Here is an 18,173-nt window from a genome sequence, read left to right on the forward strand (position 1 = left end):
GGGATGGATAACTGATTGTGTTCTAATTTTTGGGTGAGTCTGAGGAGACAAAGCCCCTGGGAGTCTGACACAGGAGCCCAAGTGCTTGCTGACTGACAGGTTTTCCAAAACCAATCCAGAGCTCTATCGAGAGGAAGGGTGGAGAGGAGAAAAAAAGGATAGGCTAATGCAGGAACTGAGAGCAGGAAGTTATGATTTATTCTGGGAGTCATAGGTGCATGAAACAGAACCTGCCAGACCAGGTTTCACACAGGAGAACCCATACAACCAAAAAGGTATGTGTTGTTTTCCCTTACATGGATGCATAACATTCTCCTCATGCTATTTACCTAATTTGACTTAGACTGATGAGAGTCATCAAGTATAGGGTCCCCAAAGCTTTTTAAATGGCAGGGTAATTAACTACCACACACTTATCATGTTGGACACAAAAGTATACTCACTCTCGTACACATTGGTCCCTGGATGTATCTCTGGAAGATGGAATTAAATAAATACAATTTTCTACAAATATTTCGATAAAGAAAATGATTAAACTGTGAAACAAGGTTTTTTTTTTTTGTTTTGTTTTTTTTTTTTTTTTTACAAACTTTGGTCTTATGACCTGTTCATATTACCAGGTCAAAACTATGACAATTTAGCTATGGGATATGTAAAATCTGTTATCTAATCTAATAAGCTGACCTCATAAACGTTCCAAAAGTTTTCACTCATATCCTGCTTTAATTATTTGCCCACCAATGCCACCAAAGTGGGCTTCTGCATTTTTTTGGCAATGGGTAAAGGAGTTTACATTCATGTATGAGATAATGCGAGTTGTAGGAAATTTGTCTTAACTGCACAAATAAGCAATGAAACAAATTCTTGAATATGCCTCTACATCTTAAGCATTATCAATAACACTGAATGTCAAAGTGGGGTCCATGAAGCAGATTTATTATTTTAGGTTGTTACCTTGGTATGAATTCCAACTTTACTATTAGAAAAGATTATTATTATATTTGTTATTGAGTTCTTATTAGAGTATTTAACTGGTGCCTTGAAGTAAATGGTTTTAATCCAAACCGCAATAACTCAAAAACAAAGAGGTCTATAAATAAAATAATTTTGGGCCTAATCTGCTCTGTCAGTGGAAAGCTTAGGAATGGAAACCCCTATGCCTCCAATAAATAGATGAAATAGAAGAGTTTTAAATAAGGTTCATGAAATCTATACTGAAGAGGTTTAGAACCCCAGATCTTAAAGACAGAATAGTTTCACATTATTCACAGTAAAAAGGGTCCTTTTAGATCCATATATAAATGTGTTGACCTTCTGTCTAAAAGTTAAAATAGACACATACTGTATCTCTGAATCCATTCATCAGCTTGTGTAACAATGCACTGTCATTACTGATCCTAATAGTCTGATAATTCATGAAAGAATCCTTCAGTACAAAAACAACTGTGTATCTCAAATCACATGCCTCCATAATACAGATTGCACGTAGTGTGCTCTCTCTGGAAAATTCCACAAGATGCAATGTAATTTTAGTATTCAGATGATGCAGGAAACTGAATCATCTGAACACTGTACTCCAGTTGTTCTGTGTAGCAAAAAGGACAGATTTATTAGAAGCCCCCGTGGTATAAGATTTCTAAATGGCTGATTCAGAAAGCACAGAAACTGCTTCACGGCAGACACAAATTATGAGTAAACATATTGGTTTTAAAAATTGATAGCTGTTCTTATAAAGGTTGTTCTGGTAAGGGTTTCTATATTGTCATTTCCAATTAGCGCAAACAGTTTGGCACTAGATAGTTGAATGAATAGTGTAAGACTATAGTACAATATACAGTATATACAGTGATTGCTTTAAGACAGAGCCACAAATAGATTGTGTGTAGTGTTTGTGGGTAGAATACCCAAGCAAGGTCAATACAGAATGTATAAGTAAACCACCCATTTAAGAACAAGAATTAACGAAACGCTATCTTATTCCCATTGTAGCACTTAAGTACATGAATTACACTAACTTGATTATTACTATCCTAATCTAAGACACTAAACTATTCATAAAAATTGCAGATTGTTCAGATTGGACTTCATGCATGCTTATATTTGCTATCAGAATACATACTCACACATATATATATATATATACACACACTTATATACACTCCCACTCAGGCAGAGGAAGCTCTGTTCAACGGCCCTGCCTGCCCAGCATCAGGCTAAGTGCTCCTGACAGCCGACCACACAGTTATTAACTGTGATCTGCCACCACAGCACCCAGGCATGGCGGCTGAGGGGAGGGCCTGAATGCTCTCCTCACCCACACAAAGACCGCTTTCACCAGTCTGCCTGCCCTCAGCACCCCTAGACTCTTACTGTACTTCATGTGCACACATACTCAGACCCATTTTAATATCTCTTTTCATACAGGCCTTAAGGATGTTTCTTAAAAACCAAGAAACAAAAAGAACCTCAGCCTGATCAACTCAATGATGGTCAGCTGGGTAAAAGAGAACCGTCAAACTCAGTGTGACTGGGATGCCATATACATGGTGTTATGCTACTTGGAATAACCTTTGCATCAAACTGTCTGGGAGTTTTTAATCAAATCTGATGTTTTAAACACACTTGTGCAACTCCGCCTTCACTCACCACCGTCACCCTTTCCGGAGGATGTGGACGCCAAAAAGTAAGTTGGGGCCCCGCAATGGACAAAGCGTTACATTAGGCTTTGACATTAGGATAGGAGTGGACTGGAGATGTTGTTAGGAGGTCAGCAAAGATCCATAATGACAGCTAACTATGTTTAGCCCCTGAAAGTATTTCAACAAACAGCAGCATCGTCCTCACTCTCCGAAGGGCTTCGGCGCTGTCTGGGAAAAGAAACCTCAAGCGGCCTTTTCCTGCCCGTGATTCCCAAAATTAGAGCCCACAATGTGCTGTTAAATAGTTGAGGTTTTTATTTTTTCTGCGGATCTTTGAATCAATGGGATTCTATATAGTACCATAGCATGTACAACTTTTTAAGCTGAGGGAGGCTGTGTGCACCTTCAAAGAAACAGCGGGCTAAGGACACGGCTGAAATGCATTATTCCACACAAGAGGCGCCTTTTGTTTACTTCAGGCTCCCTACCACAAAATTGCAGGATTTGTCCATCAGATCTCCATTTTGAGCTGTGTCTTTTCCCAGTCTATGCTATGTTGGTTAGCACACAGATAGATAACAACAGCAGACATTTAAACTTACACATAAACTGTTAAGTGGTTTCTGATTCCCTTACAGAAAGTACTGAATATGATACTAGTTACAAGGTGTAATTTTATTAAATCCTATACTAGCTGGGATATAAAAGACAAGAAACTTTGTATAACTATGAACTGAATGTACAGTACTCTGTCTCTCATTCTCACAGACATGATTATGCACACACACAAAGTCAGACTCCATTAACCAAAGCTACTGCCAAGGCAGTGAAAAACTGAAAGTGCTGCCAAGGCAGTGTAAGCAGAGGCACTCCACCACTTCTGCCAGGAAGCTTTAACCCCTATGTGTGCCATTAAAAGCTTCACAGCCTGCCAGTGCCCCTTTGAACTCTGTGATCACATCCACTCAGCACAGGCCAGGCTCCAAGTTCAGTTCACTCAGTGACTTGCATCCTGAAGAGATGTGGCATCTTTCGTTCACACAAAAGAATCTTGAGGGAAACACTGCCCACCTGTGGATACAAACCCATAGGAAAGAGGTAATAAAAGATGGACACTAGTATACCCAAATTCTATATCAGATAATCTTATACAAATATAAGAATTAAATATTACTTTGTCCAAACATTAGGACCATATGAATAATATCCACAACATGAAGCAATTTCCATTAGGCAATATTATACTCTTCTGGTGTTTTGGTGTCAGTTAGTGGTAAAACCTCCATACCCCACATTCAACCCCCAATTATAATGACTGAACTTGTGTGGCAGGCTCATCACTTGTGTGCAGGGATGAGTCACACATGCATAAAGAAACACATTCATTAATACATGTGAACCAGTGAGGTTTGGATACAAATATTATAGTGATAAAAAGTGTTTCTCAGTAGAGAATGCTCCCTCTGTTCAAAAAGCTCCTCTCCTTTTGTGGTTTGCTCCCACTTAAATAAAAAGTAATAATAAATAAATAATGTAGTACTAAGGACAGTATTTTTACATATTTACATTGCTGACATTTCAATTACACCAAAATATATGTTATATATAATAATTGCTTTTACTATAAATACAGTGCATTTTGTAATCATTCAAATTGATTAATGATTAATGACTTACTCAAGACTAAACAAACCGTTATAGACTTTAAATGAAATTACCTCAAATTGGGAATTAGGTAAAACTTCCACCACAACAATAACAAAAACAACACAAGAGTAACTGTGTGAGTTACTTTGAATGGTCCAGCTAGATTCTCAAGAGAACATCTCCTACGAGAATTTACCCTGGTCCTTTGTAGGGCACTACAAACACACACACACACACACACACACACACACACACACACACACACACACACACACACACACACACACACACACACACACACACACAAACACACACACAGCTAGTGGTAATTGAGCATAGCCAATCCATCTACTGGGATTTCTGGGAGGTGGGAATCAGAGGAATATAGAGGAAACCTACACAGACATGTGAAGAACCTGCACAGAGACTCCATACAGACAGTAATTTGAACCCCTGGTCAAACCAGGGACCCTGGAGATGTGATGTGGTAATGCTAACAGGCACCGTTCCAACTTGCCACCTTCAACTAATCTCATTTTGTTATTAATTTATTTTAACCTAGACCCACACTCACCTGTATTTTTCTCACAGACAGTTGACTGTGCCATTTAAGAATGTACTCCTCTAAGTCAGGAAAGTTTTTTATAAACTTATGGTTACAGTTGGACAGTAGTCAATTTAATGCGCTTTTGTCGCCCTCTACTGGAGACGTAGAGGCCTTACATCAGATTTCACCTGTGCATTTATTTACTTAGGCACACAGTGCACTGGATGTTTATTATACACGAATTGCGGGTTTGCACATATTGCTATAAACCTTTCTTAACGCTTACACAGATTATGTTGCTATGCTAATAAACTGTTACTCTCACATAAACATACACAACACTTGTTACACAATACTTCAGACATTAGCTAATGCTGTAAAAAAAAACTGAAAAAAAAACTTCTAAATAACAATTTAAGGTTTAATTAATAAAATTACAATTTTATTAATTACATTTTCTACATTATTTTAGTTCATCTATAATCATTAGTTATGCATGTTGTCTTTAGTTTCTATTTAGTCTTTTGTGAATTTTCAAAATATTGTAGAAGAATTACTCCTGTGTTATCCTGTGTAGAGATAATAATCTCTGTGTCCTGGTTCTCTTTACCCAAGAGATAGCTCCTTGCACCACCTACCTTGGATTGCACTTTGCAGCTCCTCCATATTGCATTTACAGCATTTAGACCCTTAAGACATCTTGACAAATTGACTCATGTCCTATCTTTGAAGTGAACTGTGCACACTGTTTCCTGATATTCTTTTACAGATCCTTGACATAGCATTATGCAGTAATACACTGACTTTAGCTTTGCTGAGAACTTCCAATTTTGCTCTCAACTTAAAGTAGTTACCCAATTCAGATTGCTCTTTTGGATTTCTACTGTAGAAGCAGTGTTGTAATGTAATGAAGTACAAATACTTCATTACCGTACTTAAGTAGAAATGTCACGGATCTGTACTTTACTTCGCTATTTAAATTTATGTCAACTTTCACTTTTACTCCACTACATTTTCTAGATAAAATGTATACTTTTACTTCGTTATATTTCCACTAAGCATCTTAGTTACTCGTTACTACAAAATAAAATCAGAAGAAATCTGTGCGACTGCAATAAGGGAGGTTTGGCGAATCACTGCTCCTAGAGTGCATTACGCACGTCCGCGCGCTCTACGGAGAAGCTCAGGCACGCGCAGCGTGCACGCGCAGTCAGAGCTGGAGGCGTTTATCTATAACGTTAATCGGCGGAAAGCCGCAAACACGGCAACCAATAGCAGTGAAATGTCACTATTCTTATTGCCAGAGTTGATAGCACAAACAAAATATTAATGCAATATCAATACTAAATAAAAATAACATTTATTGATTTGTTCTTTGTCTTGTGAATATGCGTTTATTAATGACTGCATTCATTGGACACACTGTTTGTAGAGAATGGACATGTGCACAGACATGAACTGATTTGATTCAAGACTGGCATCATTACATCAAGCATAAAATTTTGGTGTCCACTTTTGCCATTTAATATAATACCATAACTTTTGGCTTATGTAGTCATATAATATATAATATAAAACTCTTCTTGTTTTAAATTCTCACTGAAGGCTAAAACCCCTAAAGATGAAACCCTAGAACCGTCCCTGCTCTTATACCTACTGAAAATCACTGAAATTTTACTTTTTACTTTTACTTCAAATACTTAAGTACAGTAAATATCAGATACTTTAAGACTTGAGTAATATTCTAAAAGGCAACTTTCACTTCTACCAAAGTCTTTTTCTAGTACGATACTTGTACTTTTACTCAAGTATTGCTTTCTAGTACTTTATACAACACTGTGTAGAAGTATCAGTCTCAATCATGGCCTTGCTTCGTACACTTGTTTCTACTGGCATCCAAAATAGCTTTAGTCATAATTTACAGTGATTTTATCATTTAAAGGTTTTCTTTTGCATTTTAGATACACAAGCAAATAGTTACTTAAGAAAAATAACCTTTTTTTGATATCATCCTCATTCCTACAAACAAATATTCACCTGATCTTTTAATCATCCATTTTAACCCTGGGCTGGAAATGTGGCCTGACAAGAGAAAATGTGTTTAAAAGAAAAGTCAGATTGAAACATCATTATAAACCTTTAATAGAGGTCTGATTGTGATTGTTGTAAACCTTCCTCCTACTGGCCATCTGGGCAATTTTAGTGTAGCAAAATCCCTTGGTGGAAACATACCAGAGTGGGACTTAACAGGAGCGGATGCAAAATTTTAATCATAGGCAAGGTCATGGAGGCAACGTCTGATGTTAAAAATTGAAAAGGATGAAATATCTTACAATGAACAAACATGACCCAATAAGGGGAAAAATACTCAAAGAACCAAGCAGATCTCAAAGTAATTTTTTTCAAACAAACAAAACATTCATATAAATCCATTCTGGAAAAATTAGGAAGAGAACTATTTGGCTTTGAAAACATCCAAAGTCTTCTGAAATAAAGCCTCAGTCTTTCTCATTGTGTTTTCCTGTGGCAGCATAGGTATTGTACAGTGCTGATAGATTACTAAATTGTGGTTGGCCAAAAAGAAAAAAGAATCAAACTGTAATGCAAACTATGAATATGTAATTACCAATGCCAACAAGAAAAAACGTGGGAGAAAAAAGATTTAAAAAAAAAATAATAGTTGCTTTCCATAACCTTACTGTTTTTAAAAAATCCCCAACTCAAAAATAAAAAAACACCGTACAGACAACCTATCCTGAGTACAATCTTAGAAAATAAATAAACCCTCCATGCTTGCTTCTTTGTGTGTCTTTATATGGTGTATGGAATTTGACAGGGTAATCAGTCCTGGTTTTGTTGGCTGGTCAGTATCCCTGTAAACCGTTGTAAACCTTCTGTGATGGTGTCTGCTGCAACAACGTCTTTATATCTACACAAGAAAAGAGATGGTCAATGGTTATGATGGTAAATCAGTCAGGAAATGTCAGTAGATGAAATTTTAGAAGAGATTTTGTGCAAAAAAATATGCAGGTCATGTACTATATAATACACATAAAAAAGATCTAGATAAATAAATCATTACTGTTGCCATACCAGCTTTCTCCTTTTCATTAAACTGCTCCTTGGGGAAGTCTACATCAAAGGTTATTATAAGCGAGCCACGGATATTGTTGTTGTCGAAATTGGGAAGTCCTTCACCTTTCTTCCAGATTCGAGCTCCAGGCTTGGTAATTTTATCTCGAACAATGTGAACCTGTAAAACACAATTTATCTAATAGATTATACAAAGTGACACAGCAGCTTAAAGCTGAAATGTGAATAGCAATGAGGATGCTTGCCTTGTGGCCATCCAAATGTGGGATATACATTTCGAAACCAACCAGGGCCTCTACCAGAGTGATGGTGACGTTTGTGTAAAGGTCATCACCTCTGCGCTCGAACACTGGGTGCCTAGAGTACCAAACATATACGATAAACAAGGATGCATATTTGTATGCACAAAAAAAAAAAAAAAGAATTGTTTGTACACCTGGATTAAAGCACTTAAGATATTTTATTTCCATTAAGTCTGCACAAATAATTACTCACAATGCCTTTAATTACTTAAACAATCAACTTAATCATCAACAATGAATCTTTATCACTAGTTATTGTTTATGAGGTTTATTGGATGAACTCTCAGCCTGTTGATGTATATGTTTTAGCTTTGTGTTTGGCAGCATACTGTTGTAGCATAGTGATTTTAAATACCTTTTTTGGCTAAAATAATGCAGAAATACTAATACAACTCATCGAGCACCTGAGAAGACCTACTTTATGTCTTTCACATGAAGTAAAAATAACAGTAAAACAAATCTTCAGTGTTAGACCAATGTGGACTAGAGGAAAACAATGATCCTACTTCAAGACTTTGATGCGGAATCGAAGATCCCCAGGCTCTCCATCAACGTGGGGTTCACCTGCAAACAAGGAAACAAAAAGAAAGTACTGTTTTGTTGGGCTACACCTGAAATGATTAAAAATTAAAGTGTGATAAATAACAGTTTCTGGACTGTCAGATTGTACCTTCGCCAATAAAGGGGTACTCCATATCATCCCTGACTCCCTGCTCGATCTCCACCTCTAGTGTCCTCTCTTCATTCACAAGTCTGCCAACAGTGTCAACATTATTTACTCTGTGTGTGTGTGTGTGTGTGTGTGTGTGTGTGCATGCTACTTCTGTATATATTTTCGTGAATGTAGTAAGACTTACTTAATATTGGGGCATTCATCACAGACAACTTCCTGAGTCATTTGGAAGCGTCCTGGCCCGAGCTGTGTCGTTCTCATCTCCTGGCGACAGTTGCATTTCCTTTTGCCTGGAGCTTCTTTGGCAGTAGGTTTGTTTCGCACCACCTACAGTGTGGGAGAAGAGCAACCAACTTACAGTTCTTGAGAGACACTGCAAAGTTTCTTAGATTTCCTGCTTTTAAATAAGCACATCAAATAATTACACATTAATCAAGGTCTACTATGTATCCCTGCAAATTATCATCCAAGTACTCATTATCGGAATTAGTTTGCATGTGTATTACCAAATCCAGTTGTGTATCTGTAGTTGCCTTTAGTGAAATGGTGAGAGAAAGTATATGATTCATTCAAAATCATACCTCTACAAAATTTCCAGAATAAACCTCCTCGAGTGTAACTTCAAGATCTAGAACAATGTCATTTCCTCTTGGAATGTTTCGGTCTTGTTGTTGTCTGTTTCCACCGAACACAAACCCAAAGTCCCCAAAGAAACTGCAACGATATAAAAAAAAAAAGCTGAAATTCTAAGGCACAGCTCAATACATACCAGGGATTATGTCTTGCAGCAGAAATTAGGCCAGAACTGTATATTCTGTGTATGTGTGTACATATATATTTTTGTATTCACAATGTAATGTAACACAATCATCTGCAATAACATTAATTCAAAGTTCATTTGCTTAATAGTGAACATTTTTAAATATGCCCATTAGTAATGAACAAGCTGGAAAATCAAGCTCCTGCAAAACCTAGCTCTGGCAAAACCCAAGAACAAAACATGAATAATGTGAGTAGCCACATGCACCGTTATTTTTATAATGTCTTACAGGTTTGCTACACCCAATAATACATATCAGAAACAAAGTATATGTGACAAATTGAAATAATAAGTCAGCATGGTTTAAACCAGCGTCTGAAGGCAATTTTGTATGTGTAGATAATTTAATTCCAAATTTCTGTGGTATAAAGAGAAACCAAACACTTCAGGATATGTTATAGAAATACAATCACTGAGCACTTTATTAAGAACATGATACTAATATCAACCTCAATTCTTCATAGCCACAAGATGTTGGAAACATTAGTTTAAGATTCTGGGCCATAGTGACATGAATACATAGTATTAATAGCTCATCTACCTCAAGTTTCAATGCATCATGCATTCTAGGATGCCTACTATTATTCTATAAAGTGGCTTTTTGTCAGCTTGAACAGGTCTGGCCAGTATCTTCTCTCCACAGAACTCACGGGATGTTTATCGTTCCATTATTCTGAATAAACTCTAGAGACTATTGGGAGTGTCAAGGTAACTGAGATCACATTTTTGACAATCTGATCTAATCAGACATTTTTGTCTGATTAGATAATTGCATGAATGTGTAGGTGCACTGATTTTTCTAATAAAAAACTTGACGAGACTATAGTCCACTTTAGATTGGTAATGTGTGTTATGCATTGAGTCATGCATTATTTTGTGGTTTAATTCTTTACTTGATAAACATTCTGGGTCTGGGTTGTTGATCGGAGGATCAAGGTTCAAGCCCAAGCACTACCAAGCTGCCACTGTTGGGTCTTTGAGCAAGACCCTTAACACCCCCCCCCCCCCCCATCGGGATATGTGAAGAAAAGAATTCCACTGTGCTGTAATGTTTATGTGTGATAATAAAGGCTTTCAGGCTTCCAATTCATTTCAATTTGTATTTTATGAACCACTTTATATGCATACCTAGAAAATATATCACCGTGTGAGCTGTGATGACCTTCTTTCAGTCCCTCCTCTCCATAAGCATCATACTGTTTTCTCTTCTCCTCATCAGACAGCACCTGAGTTCAACACAAACCAAATAACACAGGTTGGTTTATTCTAAAATGGCAGCAGAAATAGTCTGAGAAATGTTTCAGATGGATGTCATGCCTTATTTCAATTCCCGAGAGAACTACATGGTGCAATAACCATACGCAAATTTGATAAGTGAAAGCTTTCATTTGCATTCAATTCAAAGTGACTGCCTGAGGGACTCCATCAAGAAATCCACACCGGGATTTCACCAATACCAGTCAGCTGACGTTTGGACCAATCAGAAGAAGCCACACGTTTCTCTCCTCAAATCAGATTCTTACATGGTTTCTAACAGCAACGAAATCATGCCTGTCACATGTAGCTTTATAGAACGAATACATTTGACTCGGTTTATTATAAATAACGACACAATGCACCGTTTCTAGTCATTACGGAGTGTGTTGAACTAAACACGTGATAGGATTAAAAGACAACAAGAGGCCCTATTATGTCGTAAGCGGAAATAAAACGTGTTCAACACACAAATTCAAAGCTTTTTAGTAAAACAGTCCAATAGAATAGTGTCACACAAACCTCGTAAGCCGCTCCAAGATCTGCAAATTTGTCCTGTGCTTTGGGGTCGTCCTGGTTTCGGTCAGGATGGAGCTGCAGAGCCAGCTTTCTGTAGGCTTTTTTTATCTCTTTGATAGATGCTGATTTACTTACTCCTAGGATCTGGTAGAAATCTCTCCTAAAGTACAGAAAAAAACACAACAACTCTGCTGTTGAGTTCTTCCTAAAGAGTCATTAGTTATTTCCTGTTAAGAGTGACTCTGTGTGAAAACAACACGTATCTAGAGACTGATCTACTTTATTTTAAAGCCATTTTAAAAGTTCAGATCCTGTGCATATCCTCAGTACAGTACAGTACATCTGGAGTGTATAGTCAGGATAATGGCATTTTAAAAAACGTGTTTATTTTAGCATTTTGAGCTTAAACCGCTCTTATATACAAACACAGCCAGGACATTACCGACCAATCACAGAAGAACATGTGGACCAGCTCGGTTTAAACCAACGAGGAAATCAGAAAATGTCAAATAAAACCACTGTCACATACCCGGCGAGCACTGTCGCTATTAAACACAAGAGGAGACAGAATAAACTCCAAAGTTTCATCCCTCCAGCAGCCATAGGGCTTTCTTTCTTGCAGAAATCCAGTAAAAAAAAAAAAAATACACCGGCTTTCTGTGTTGTCTATCTGGGAGCTTTTCCTGTTCTCGCTCAAACCACGCCCACATTTTTCACATCAACAGGAAGTAAGTTAAGAGTCCCTGAGAAAACCGGTCCAAAAATAATATTACACATATATCATTGTAAGGTATTTCAGCAATCATATGATCACACAGCAAGGAGTGTGCTTATATAGGGAGTGGTTGGGTATTTGATTTGATATCCAGCATATACATTGTGTGCTGCTACAGCCTAATGTAAAACAGTCAGGATGTTAGACTTGTATTTTGTTCGTTAGTTCTGACAAACAGGAAGCACTTTTGTTTTTGCATCCCCACTGCCTTGCTAGTGATAGAAGAAATAAAAATGTCTTCGCTTGACAGAGTAAAAGTATTAGTCTTAGGAGATTCAGGTAAGGCAAGGAAATCGATGTGATATGAGTTTTTTTTTTTTTAATTCTCTTAATATTCTCTTATATTTCCAGTTAAATGTGTTTCTTATTAATGGTGTCTGTGTGTTGACATGGATTGACAGGATACAAGACAAACACACTTAGTTCAAGAATTCATAAAAAAAAAAAAATCACATTTTCCCCACATTATTCAGAATTTTCCCTTTGAATCTGTTTTCTCGCTGTTTATTTTTCTTCATATAATTTCAGGAGGTCTTTGGCTTGCTCATAAGATGGACGTGAAATTTAAATCTGGAATTTCTATATTTCTGTAAAGCTGCATTGTGACAATGTCCATAATTAAAAGCGCTATACAGACAAATTGAACGAGCTGTCTTATATATCTAGCTGTAAATTAATACTCCTCCTTAATTATTTATACTGACTGCACTTCCAGGTGTCGGAAAGTCGTCTTTAGTTCATCTGTTGTGCCATAACCAAGTATTGGGAAATCCTTCATGGACAGTTGGCTGTTCTGTGGACGTCAGGGTAAGGCTCATAACTTCTCTATACTGTCCTTATCCCCCTTTTTGGAGGTGAACAAAAATGTACCTTGTGTTTTACAATTCATCAACAAAACAGAATGAATCTATTACTGACACCCCTGATAATATTGTGTATACTGTAAATTACAGCACATGAGATATAAGTTTTCCTTAGTAACAAGCTCAGAAATCTGGTTCTTTTATGTCATTAAGGGGGTCTAATAATTTAACACATGTTAACACTGGCATCCAAGTAATTTCCAATTGCATTCGAGTAATATCCACATAAATAAATATTCCTAATTGTTTCTTATCTTAGCACACATCTGTGGCCGTCTGGTTACTTTTGTTATACTGATGCTTTGTTACTGTGCACCTTGTTGATTGCCTTCTGCCTCAGGTTCATGACTACAAAGAAGGCACGCCAGAAGAGAAGACCTACTACATTGAACTGTGGGATGTTGGTGGATCTGTGGGAAGCGCCAGTAGTGTTAAAAGCACCAGATCCGTTTTCTACAATTCAGTTAATGGTAAGCTATCAAAAGCATTGTTAAATGATGTATAAAAATGGCTTTGATAATTAAATAGTGACCATGGCATCCAGGTGTAGATTTGGAATTATTTCAAAAATATGTCCTTATGAAATGGTAGATCATTGATACTGAAATGTTTTCACAGGCATTGTTCTAGTTCATGATCTTACAAACAAAAAATCCTCCCAGAATCTGTATCGCTGGTCAATGGAGGCTCTAAACAAAGACTCCTCTCCTACAGGGGTCATTGTGTCTAATGGGTGAGTCAACCTCAGTTAGTGTTAATTGGAACTGGTTTTAAATAGGCATAATAGTATTTACATTTTACATTGTTTTTATACATGCATATAAGCACATAACTCTAAATGAGACTTCTGTGGACATGCAGGGATTATGACCGAGAGCAGTTTGCGGACAACACCATCCCTCTCCTGCTAATTGGCACTAAGTACGATCAAATCCCGGAAAACAAGAGGAACGAAGTCCTGACTCGCACCGCCTTCCTGTCTGAAGACTTCAATGCAGAGGAGATTAACCTGGTGGGTGATTCTGACAGTTTTGAGACTGGAAATATCAGAAAAATTTTAAAAGCATGAATAAATTAATTTTGTTTCCTACCTCTGTTTTTCTTGAATTTGTCTGTAATGTAGGACTGCACAAATCCTCGTTACTTTGCTGCTGGTTCATCTAATGCTGTAAAACTTAGCAGATTTTTTGACAAGGTAAGACAACTCTAGTATCTGTGATAGATCTACTGAAGATGGCCTACTCGTTCATTACTTCCCATTATTGACCACACGTTCCTCTGATTGATTTCAGTCAAGAGCATTATTTGGCATCAAAATATAACATTAATCTTCTTAGTACACAATGATAAATGGTACAAGGTTGGAAATACAGTTTATGATCGTATGAATGAATAGTAGAGAATAACAAACTTTTAGAAATGTCCTTTTTTCAATACAAAGTCAAACATGTAGTGGATATTATATCATTTACACATATATTTCAGGGCCTTTTTTCAAACACGTACTCATGTTGGAATCAAAGAGTGCTTTGGCTGAATATGTGTTGTGATGAAGTCACGTGATGTGTCTTGGACAACATCTGCACTCAAAATTTGCAGTAATGTTGAAATATTCCATTTCCACAATTGCAAGATTTTATACTTATTTTATGGAACATTGATTATAGCTGAATTATTTTAATTAATTTATTCTAGTTTAATATTTGTTTCATTATAATAAATTCCATCAGGATTTTTTTTAAAATCATTTCTTATGAATATTTAATTTACAATATATTATAATGTACCTAAATCATGTATTACATATTCCAACATCTAGTGTAAACAAATGCTAAATTTTTTTTTTTTTTTTATGTTGCAGGTTATAGAGAAGAGATACTTCAGCAGAGACTTGAGTCAGGTGAGAGTGTGTTCTGTCCCTGTGTATAGTATTGCAGCATGTAGTTTTTAACTTTGAACAGTGTCATGAACTCCATGGTCACTGCTGTGTGCTGGTTTTGTAGCATAAATAATTTTTCTTTCTAAAGAATACCACAAAACCCATTTTTTGACACCTTGTCTTGTAATGTCTTGCTGTGGGAGGGAATTTCTCATTATTTCTCATTCCCTTTTGTTTGTAGATGTCGGGCTTCACAGACAGGAAGCGATTCAACTTCAAAGGTCTTCATTACGACTGAAGGTGTGAAAACGGAGGCAGCAGAGTCTTATGGTTTTAGTGTTCTGTATAATTAAACTCATCATTACTATATCTGTATGCATGTAGTATGCAGGTGCAGGTGGTCCTGGGAAGGTTTGTGAAGTAACACCACTAAACTACATGCTGAAAGACGTTCTCGTGTTTATTTTAGTGTGCAATTGTGAGAGTAAAACTGCAGAATAAGATTCAGTTAAGGTGTGTTTACATAATTTACACATCCATCCATTTTATACACCTTCTTTCCAGTTAAAAATTACAGGTGAAAATGTGTAGAACAGATGAAGATGGAGCCAAGGACCCCTTTTTTAAAGCTTAATTCATAAACACCCAGATGAGCCACATAATACTTGCTGATACAAAATACTTTCTCTGTATTTGCTACAAAATGGCAATGATTTATCCTTAACAAAAACTATTTTATATTATTACTAATTATTTTAATTTATGCAGTTTTATAAATTTGCATATTTGCTATATTAGCAATCTTGTACTTTTGTAACTAAAGTTCACATAAATATAGAAACATAAATAAAGCAACCTTACCATTGCAGCACTGTTACTGTATTTACCCATTACTTTCTCAAAAATTCATTTAAATGTCTCCATCAGTAAACAATTGATAACAAAATAGACTTCATTTATTTCTAACTAGAATGTATCTGGAATATAACTAGAATGAATTTTCTGGTTACACAATTGCACTTTTTTGATCATAGAGTACACAGTTATAGAAGGGAAATAGTTTGTAATCACAATTTACTAGGGCTATTATTTTGTCATGGGGACCAGTTAATCAAAAGCATCCCAAATGAGGGGTCGGAGAGATACATATGTATGGCTTGCACTATGAGTGATGACACAATTGCACCATTTTCCTACATTTTAACATGCTTGTGTTGTATTCTGAAACTGCATAACAAACCTCAGTGCATTGTACAACAGGCTTTTTCTACAAACATATTCAAAATGTCATATTTTGAAAGGCTTTTTCTATATTCAAATGGGTAAATCAGAGAGTTATATCGCCCTCGTTTTAATGCCATTCATCTGTTTCTTTGCCAGCATCAGTTAAATAAACTGAAACAATCTGTTAAATAAACTAAAATGTGTTAAATTATAGTGATCAGCGTAACACTTATAAATAAAATATTTGGTACACAAAAAAGCAAAACTAGCTTATCTGAGATATCACAAGATTTAGAGGCAGTGAACATATTTATTTCTGAAGAACACAAAACTAAATGATACAATTTCCTTCATAATACATTTCTAAGAAAATAAACACGAGTCATAGTTGGGATTTTGATGGAACCTTGTAATATTCAGTCAGTTTGACAACATGCTTCATTCTGGACTGTAAAATAATCAGATAACTTTCAGCTAATAATGAGAGAAAAAAATACACAAATTAGTGTAACAATTTTCTAGCACTGGAATACCTTTCCAAAGTGAATGTGCAATATTCACAAACAATAACCTTAATCCTATCTGTATACTAAAAAAAAAGAATATAGAGGGAGAACTTGGCATAGAACTGCTCAATACTGGCATACTGACAACATGAACACTTCACTAGAGAAAAGGCGTGAAACAAAACATAGATTACTCACATTTTGCATGTACACCTACTTTCTCCAACCCAATACCTTTTACCGTAACTGGTCACTCTTTCACCCACACAAAACACATACATACTTTGGGTGTTTTCGTAATCTTGTTTCGGAATTTCCTAACAAAGGTCATCAAGTCAGAAGTAGCCTACAACAAGACTCAAGAATTTCTCCCTCTCTTTGTGTGTGTGTGTTTGTGTGTGTGTCTCAGCACTACACTGTCCGTCTGTGTATACTCAAATAATAAATAACATTTAAATGAGGTTCAACAATGAGCCATAAGATTGACCGCACACTCCTCTTGATATAAGTACACATACTCTACAATCTATATTAATTAAAACTTTTGTAAAGGGTACCAAATGAAGGTGTCTTTTTCTTGTAAGAATTTGAACATCTTTGGCACCAACAAGTCCAATATGGAATATTTTGTGTACTAAAAAAGATCCAACGGTACCTTCATTTTGCTTATTGTTAATAATGTTGCACATATTAAGATCAATAAATGTCTTAAAATATGGCTCTCATGCATTAAGCTGTTGTAGTAGGTAGCATTAACACATGACAGCTCACAACACTTTAGTTAGATTCTAAACTCTGCTTACTGTGTCTTTAGCTTTATATAGTATTTTAGTATGTAAATAAATAATTGGCTTCCTGCAGGTTAGAGACACACTGAAAAGGAGCTGTTAGGTGTATGACATGAACTAGGTCTTGTCTATGATGTCTTGGCTACATTGTAGATAGAAAAGAAAATATATAACACCATTTCTATATCCATATAACAACCCTTTGTAATACTGCAAAGAGTTTTATATATATATATATATATATATATATATATATATATATATATATATATATATATATATATATATATATATATAAAACAGTGTTGTTTTCCATTATTCTATTCTGTCATTTGATAATCATTCTATAGAAGATATGGACAGCTGATGATCTGACATTGGTGGTTGAGCGTTAAGAAAAATTAAGATAAGGTAAGGTAAGATGCTTTATTGTCATTGTATACAATAAAATAAATAACTTGTGTCAACTGTACAGCAATGAGTACATATAAACATAAAACTAAGACATATTTAACTTATATGTGCCACCTGAGTTCCTGAGACCTCAGAAAGATTCATAAATAAAACAAACGTTTCAAACGTTGAAAAAATTTTGAATTACAATGAATGAGATGCTGGTCTGATGTCATTCTAATGCCTAAGGT

General features: G+C 36.0%; 2 protein-coding genes across 2 annotated transcripts; one reads left to right on the forward strand and one right to left on the reverse strand.

The window, feature by feature from the left end:
- Positions 1–6,951: 6,951 nt before the first annotated feature.
- Positions 6,952–12,205, reverse strand: dnajb11 (DnaJ heat shock protein family (Hsp40) member B11). Its single transcript, XM_027179637.2, has 10 exons — positions 12,024–12,205; positions 11,498–11,654; positions 10,850–10,947; positions 9,483–9,615; positions 9,086–9,228; positions 8,899–8,981; positions 8,735–8,792; positions 8,172–8,283; positions 7,927–8,086; positions 6,952–7,762 (listed from the first exon to the last, which is right to left on the reverse strand). The coding sequence occupies exons 1-10, from the start codon at positions 12,095–12,097 to the stop codon at positions 7,698–7,700; spliced, it is 1,083 nt and encodes a 360-aa protein (XP_027035438.1). The 5' UTR covers positions 12,098–12,205; the 3' UTR covers positions 6,952–7,697.
- A 187-nt stretch (positions 12,206–12,392) lies between these two features.
- Positions 12,393–15,879, forward strand: rabl3 (RAB, member of RAS oncogene family-like 3). Its single transcript, XM_027179640.2, has 8 exons — positions 12,393–12,548; positions 12,985–13,076; positions 13,473–13,602; positions 13,751–13,865; positions 13,994–14,144; positions 14,256–14,327; positions 14,994–15,032; positions 15,253–15,879. The coding sequence occupies exons 1-8, from the start codon at positions 12,503–12,505 to the stop codon at positions 15,307–15,309; spliced, it is 702 nt and encodes a 233-aa protein (XP_027035441.2). The 5' UTR covers positions 12,393–12,502; the 3' UTR covers positions 15,310–15,879.
- Positions 15,880–18,173: the final 2,294 nt, after the last annotated feature.

This window comes from Tachysurus fulvidraco, chromosome 6 (assembly GCF_022655615.1).
Source record: "Tachysurus fulvidraco isolate hzauxx_2018 chromosome 6, HZAU_PFXX_2.0, whole genome shotgun sequence".
In the NCBI taxonomy this organism is placed as follows: Eukaryota; Metazoa; Chordata; class Actinopteri; order Siluriformes; family Bagridae; genus Tachysurus; species Tachysurus fulvidraco.